This window comes from Aotus nancymaae, unplaced genomic scaffold (assembly GCF_030222135.1).
Source record: "Aotus nancymaae isolate 86718 unplaced genomic scaffold, 86718_ANA_hifiasm-v0.15.2.pri h1tg000062l, whole genome shotgun sequence".
Taxonomy (NCBI): Eukaryota; Metazoa; Chordata; class Mammalia; order Primates; family Aotidae; genus Aotus; species Aotus nancymaae.
The window spans coordinates 24,906,049-24,913,146 of record NW_026988476.1 but is presented as its reverse complement, the minus strand read 5'-3'; the positions used below and the strand labels follow the sequence as shown (position 1 = coordinate 24,913,146).

The following is a 7,098-nucleotide window of genomic DNA, read 5'->3' as shown; positions in this document are numbered from 1 at the left end:
CGGGCAGATCACCTGAAGTCAGGAGTTCAAGACCAGCCTGACCAACATGGCAAAAGCCCACCTCTCCTAAAAAATGGAAAAAATTAGCTGGGCGTGGTGGCGGGTGCCTGTAATCCCAGCTATTCAGGAGGCTGAGGCAGGAGAATCGCTTGAACCCAGGAGGCGGAGGTTGCAGAGAGCCGAGATCGTGCCACTGCACACCAGCCTGGGCAACAAGAGTGAAATTCTGTCTCAGAAAAAAAAGAAAATCAACATTAGACACTCTGAAACAAATAAAATATTAATGGCCTGGTGAGGTGGCTCACACCCATAATCCTAGCACTTTGGGAGGCTGAGGCAATTGGATCACCTGAGGTCAGGAGTTCAAGACCAACCTGGCCAACATGGTGAAACCCTATCTCTACTAAAAATACAAAAATCAGTATGGTGTGGTGGCATGTGCCTATGATCCCAGCTACTTGGGAGGCTGAGGCAGGAGAATCGCTTGAACCTGGTAGGTGGAGGTTGCAGTGAGCCAAGACTGCGCCATTGCACTCCAGTCTGGGCAATAGAGTGAGACTCCATCTCTTGTTTTTTTTTTTTTTTTAAAGATGGGGTTTCATCATGATGGCCAGGCTGGTCTTGAACCCCTGACCTCAGGTGATCCACCCACCTCGGCCTCCCAAAGTGCTAGGATTACAGGCTTGAGCCACCTCACCCGGCCCAAGACTCCATCTCAAAAAAAAAAAAAAAAAAGAAAAAGAAAAAGAAAAAAAGTTTTTTTGTTACATGTTTTCAGACTCACCCTTGGCATTATGAGATAATAACTCAAGAGAGTAAAAGGTCCATTTTTTAATCTCAAAGAAAAGAGTTACAGCAGATGTCACTGGTTAAGAGTTCAGTTGGTGAAGAGCATTTCACAATTTGTACCAACATCTGGGGAAAGGAGCTTTGCATGGAAAGTAAAATAATTGAGCACCAAATCTGCACAAATTCGTTTCTAGAAAACGTGATGGGTCTTTTTTTTTTTTTATACGAGATTTGGCTCTTTTGCTCTGTCCATGAGATGGGTCTTATAGAGACGAGGTCTTGCTATGTTTTCCAGTCTGGTCTGGAACTCCTGGCCTCAACCGATCCTCAAGCCTCGGTCTCCCCAGGCGCTGGGATTACAGGCATAAGCCACCGCCGCAAATGGATTTTATGCGAAAGTTCTATCTTCGTTTGCATATCAGTTTTTCCAGGATCAAAGTTCTAGCAGCCATAAATACTACCCTCCTAGATATAGGGACCCACATAAGGGCCACTTGATGAGACACTTGCCCCGACAGAGGTGCCACCTGGCCCCTAGGTGGCAGGTGAGTTTTTAACTAAACGCAAGAGTCTGAAGTCCTATTATTCTCTTGCCTTGAAAGCGTTAAGAGTTGGTTCCTTACCGGTGGCTTAACTCGGTCTCTCCCTCGGCAAGGCCACCTGTTTGCTGATCTTTCATAGGGTGAGGGGACCGGACCAGCGCCCTCTTGACCTGAAGAGGGCGACCGGGCGCCCAGACCTCGTCGCTCCTAGCGAGGTCTCAGCTTCTGGACGCCTGCCTCTTTTCGGATTCGGCTCATTCCGCAATAAGCGGAGGGGTCCCGCCGGTTCCTGGGGGCCAGCGCCGTTTTCCTTCACTCCCAGCGCCTGCGAAGCCCTCCGGGCCTCTGCGGAGCCGCGACCCCTGCGGGGCCCCGGGGAAGGCGGGCGAGGGGCGGGGCGAGCGCCGTGACGCGAGGCGGCGGCGGCCAATGGGAGCGCCCCGCGGCGCCGGCTGAGCCGCCGGGCCATAAAAAGGAGGCGCGGCCGGGCGCCCCAGCCTGTGGCTGCCTCCGGCTCGGAGCGTGACTTAGGCTGGTCGCGTACCTTCCTCAGGTGACTCCGGCCACAGCCCATTGTCCGCGGCTGCCGGCGGAGTTTAGTCGCAGACCTCGAAGCGCTCCAGGGTCCTTCCCGAGCGGCAGCGCCGGGTCCATGGATAAGGGCCCTGTGCGGGCGCCGGCGGAGAAGCCGCGGGGCGCCAGGTGCAGCAATGGGTTCCCCGAGCGGGATCCGGCGCGGCCCGGGCCCAGCAGGCCGGCGGAGAAGCCCCCGCGGCCCGAGGCCAAGAGCGCGCAGCCTGCGGACGGCTGGAAGGGCGAGCGGCCCCGCAGCGAGGAGGATAACGAGCTGAACCTCCCCAACCTGGCGGCCGCCTACTCGTCTATCCTGAGCTCGCTGGGCGAGAACCCCCAGCGGCAAGGGCTGCTCAAGACTCCCTGGAGGGCGGCCACAGCCATGCAGTTCTTCACCAAGGGCTACCAGGAGACCATCTCAGGTCAGTGCGCCCGCGGGCTGCTCCAGCGGACAGGCGGCGGGGGCGGTGCTTGAGGGAAATGCGCGCCGGCTCCAGGAAGTTTCCGGAGTTGCCTCACTCTTGGCGCAGGGAGCGGGGCGCTGTCACCTCCGAACTCGCCCTAGTCCGTCCGCCTACCGAGTCCCTGCATGGGACACTGTGAGGGCGCCCTGGGTGACAGCGACCTCTTCGCCCCGGGACTCGCTGCAGCCGCCTTCCAGGGGCCCTTTTAGCTCCCAGGGCGCAGACCTCCTCGAGCACCTCCGGCGGGTGTGGACGGGAGCCCGGAGCCCTCGCTTGAGCGCCCAGCGCGGGATTCTCGGCGGCACCTGCGGTTCCAAAGTTCCCCACAATAATCACCTGGGCACTTGCTGAGGCGACGGCTTCCTGGGTAGTTTCTTATTGAGAGCCGGTTGTCGAGGGGTATATCTGGTCCCGCGTCCTCGGGACCTGCACTCTCACTGATTGCCAGGGGACCGCAGTCTTAAGAGAGTTGTACTTTTCTTTTGTCCACCTCGAGTTTACTCCAGCTCAGGGCATTTACAAAATTGGGCACAATTCTTGGCACAAGCTTCCCCGGAGTTTGAGGTGTGAGATTGCTTGGGCCAGTTTGCTGCCGAAACCTGTTTCCACCCCCCACCCCAACCCCGCAAAAAGCAGTAAAGCTATTCCGGGGTTTCTGGGGGCTCGCTGGCTTCCGGGACTCTGTCGCATCCCCGCACCCTCCCATCCCAAAATAAAGCCGGGTTGACCCGGTGCTGTCAGCATCTGAGGCGTATCGGCTTTCACCCAGAGGGTGGGGATGCAGTCAGCGTGGGTAGGATGCGGGGCAGGTGATGGAGGGTGGAAAATGGGGACTTTGCTGCCTGTTTGCTGGAGAACCAATGTTGGTCTGTATTTAAAACAAAACTTCTGGCTTCTACAGCTGGGACCAAAGACATTATTTTCCAGTCTACACATTCCTTGTATCTTGGTGACATTTATTTCTTTTCTTTCCTTTTTTTTTTTTTTTTTTAAGACGGGGTTTCACCACGTTGGTCAGGCTGATCTTGAACTCCTGACCTCAGATGATCCACCCGCCTTGGCCTCCAAAGTGCTTGGATTACAGGCGTGAGCCAGACATTTATTTCTTTGGCCTAAGAAGCATTTTGCCATTCACTGTTTCTGAAAGAAAAACAGTGCGCTGGAAAGGCAAGCTCCGTGCCCCAGTTACTTCTCTGAAGCAGAATGGAGCGATTCCACCAAACAGACCCTGGGAAAAAGAAAGTTATTTTTGCCCAGTCTTCCACACCCTAAAGGAAGGGTGGGAAATCAGCATGTGTAAGGGGCGGTGCCCCAAAAGGAAATGATGTTACACTCTAAAACTAAGAATGACTTACAGTTCTGTTTCCAAGTTCACTTTTTTACCTCTCGATTGCAAAAGTTTGTTTGTTTGTTTGTTTGTTTGTTTTACCTCTCGATTGCAAAAGTTTGATTTCAGAAGAGGTTTCAAAATGCAAAGACTGAAGAATAAACATTCAGTTTTCTGTGGATTCAGCTCTTTGGAGGTCTAGGGCTTTAAATTTGTGTGTGTATGTGTGTGTGTGTGTGAGAGAGAGAGAGAGAGAGAGAGATACTCCACAATGTAATGAAATATCTTCTTAAGCCTTGCTTGTTTTGCTCCTTGCAGATGCAGAAAGTAGTTTACTCCACAGCAAGAGTAGTCACAGGACGGTGTTCTGTAATCTAGCGTGGATCTAATTACTCAGAGAGGGATTTCTGACCATAAGACAGGTCACAGAATTAACAAAAGTGACTCACAGGTTTACTTGAGAAATGGTTAGTAGAAGTATCTCAGGAGCAAAGATTGGTCTAAAGAAGGTTAATGACTGCAAAGAACTCTTCATTCCACATTAGAACACTGTTCTGGTCAGCTGAGCTCGGTGGCTAACACCTGTAGTCCTGGCATTTTGGGAGGCTGAGGCAGGTGGATCACCTGAGGTCGAGTTCGAGACCAGCCTGGCCAACATGGCAAAACCCCCTCTCTACTAAAAATACAAAAATCTCCCAGCTACTTGAGAGACTGAGGCAGGAAAATCACTTGAACCTGGGAGGGGGAGGTTGCAGTGAGCCGAGATGGCACCATTGCATTCCAGCCTGGGCAACAGAGTGAGACTCCATCTCAAAAAAATAAAAAAAAAAAAAAGAAAGAAAACTGTTCTGGTCAAGTGTTAACTTATTATTTAAAAAGTCCATGGATGTAGAGACAAAAAGCAGATCAATATTTGTCAGGGGCTGGTGAGAAGTGGGGCAGGAGAATCGCTTGAACCCAGGAGGCAGAGGTTGCAGACAGTCGAGATCGTGCCATTGTACTCCAGCCTGGGCAACACGGGTGAAACTGTTTCAGATTAAAAAAAAAAAAAAGAAAAAAAGAAAATCAACATTAGACACTCTGAAACAAATAAAATATTAATGGCCTGGCAAGGTGTTTAATGAATATGGAGCTTCTTTTTGGAGTCATGAAAATGTTCTGGAACTAGAGAGTGGTGATAGTTGCACAGCATTGTGAATGCCACTGGACTGTACACTTCAAGACAGCTAAAATGACAAATTTTATGTGTATTTTACCACAATATAAAGACAGGCTTTGTGGTGTGCCTGCAGTCCCAGCTACTAGGGAGGCCGAGGCAGGAGGATAGTTGTTGCCCAGGAGAACAGCCTGGGCAACATGGGGAGACCTTGTCTCAGAAATAAGTCCATGGAACATACCATTTAAGATTATTATCATTTTTTGAGATGAAGTCTTGCGCTGTCACCCAGGCTGGAGTGCAGTGGTACGATCTTGGCTCACTGCAACCTCTGCCTCCTGGGTTCAAGCCATTCTTCTGCCTTGGCCTCCTGAGTAGCTGGGACCAGCGCCACCACGCCTGGCTAATTTTTTGTATTTTTAGTAGAGACAGGGTTTCACCATGTTAGCCAGGATGGTCTCGATCTCCTGACCTCGTGATCCGCCTGCTTCGGCCTCCCAAAGCGCTGGGATTATAGTTGTGAGCCACCGTGCCTGGCCTATTATTATAATTTTTATCTTTTTGAGACAGGGTCTGGTTCTGCTGCCCAGGCTGGAGTGCAGTGGTGCGATCTGGGCTCACTGCAGTCTCAGCCTGCTGAACTCAAGTGATCCTACCGTCTCAATCTCCTAAGTAGCTGTTACTACAGGCATATACCACCATGCCCAGCTAATTTTTGTATTTTTTGTAGAGATGGGTTTTTGCCATGTTGCCCAGCCTCGTCTTGAACTTCTGTGCACAAAGGATCTGCCTGCCCTGGCCTCCCAGAGTACTAGAATTACAGGTATGAGCCACCATACCCAGCCCCTTTAAGATTATTATAAGCCGGCCAGGTGCGGTGGCTCACGCCTGTAATCCCAGCACTTTGGGAGGCTGAGGCAGGTGGATCACGAGGTCAAGAGATCGAGACCATCCTGGTCAACATGGTGAAACCCCGTCTCTACTAAAAATACAAAAAATTAGCTGGGCACGGTGGCGAGTGCCTGTAATCCCAGCTACTCAGGAGGCTGAGGCAGGAGAATTGCCTGAACCCAGGAGGCGGAGGTTGCGGTGAGCCGAGATCGCGCCATTGCACTCCAGCCTGGGTAACAAGAGCGAAACTCCGTCTCAAAAAAAAAAAAAGATTATTATAAGCCATTAATTGAATATAGTCATGCATTACATCATGATGTTTCATTCAGTGATGGGCCACATGTATGAAGGTGGTTTATAAGATTACAATGGAGCTGAAAAATTCCCATTGTCTAGTGATGTCTTGGTGATCCTGACCTCTGTAGGCCTAGACTAATGTGCTTATTTTTGTCTTAGTTTTTCCTACTCCTCTCCCCCATGTCTTAGTTTTTTGTTTTTTAAGATGGAGTTGCACTCTGTCATCCAGGCTGACGTGTAGTGGTGTGATCTTCGCTGACTGCAACCTCTGCCTCCCAGGTTCGACAATTCTCCTGCCTCAGTCTCCTGAGTAGCTGGGATCATGCGCCACCACGCTCAGCTAATTTTTGTATTTTTAGTAGAGACAAGGTTTTACCATGTTGGCCCGGCTGGTCTCAAACTCCTGAACTCAGGTGATCTGCCTGCCTCAACCTGCCAAAGTGCTCAGATTACAGACGTGAGCTACTGCGCCCAGCCCATGTCTTAGTTTTTAACAAAATTTAAAAATTAAGATAATTAGGCCAGGCGTGGTGGCTTATCCCTGTAATCCAGTACCAGTACTTTGAGAGACCAAGGTGGATGGATTACTTGAGGTCAGGATTTAGAGACCAGCTTGGCCAACATGTCGAAACCCTGTCTCTACTAAATATATAAAAATTAGCTGGACATAGTGGTGCACACCTGTAGTCACAGCTACTTGGGAGGCTGAGGAGGAGAATCACTTGAACCCAGAGGCGGAGGTTGCATTGAGCTGAGGTTGCATCACTGCACTGCAGCCTGGGTGACAGAGTGAGTCTCCGTCTCGAAAAAAAATAAAAAATAAAAATTAAGAAAATTCAAAATAGAAAAAGTTATAGAACAAGCTTATAAAATATTTTTGCACAGCTATACAATGTGTTTTTGTTTTAAGCTGTGTTACTACAAAAGAGAAAACTTTAAATAATTAAGCAAAGTTTTAAATAACTACATTAAACTAAAATGATTGATGAAAGAAAATATTTTCTATGTTTAGTGTAGTACAAGTGTAAGGTGTTTATGAAGTTTACAGTAGTATACAGT

General features: G+C 49.9%; 1 protein-coding gene across 2 annotated transcripts in view; it reads left to right on the top strand.

The window, feature by feature from the left end:
* The first annotated feature begins 1,826 nt into the window (after window positions 1–1,826).
* The window catches only part of GCH1 (GTP cyclohydrolase 1), a 50,657-nt gene continuing 45,385 nt past the window's right edge, over window positions 1,827–7,098 (top strand). For both annotated transcript variants that reach the window (XM_012451011.2, XM_064365881.1), the window contains exon 1: window positions 1,827–2,326. In XM_012451011.2, the coding sequence (XP_012306434.1) occupies window positions 1,984–2,326 (343 nt within the window). In that variant the 5' untranslated portion in view covers window positions 1,827–1,983. The remainder of the gene's footprint in view (window positions 2,327–7,098) is intronic.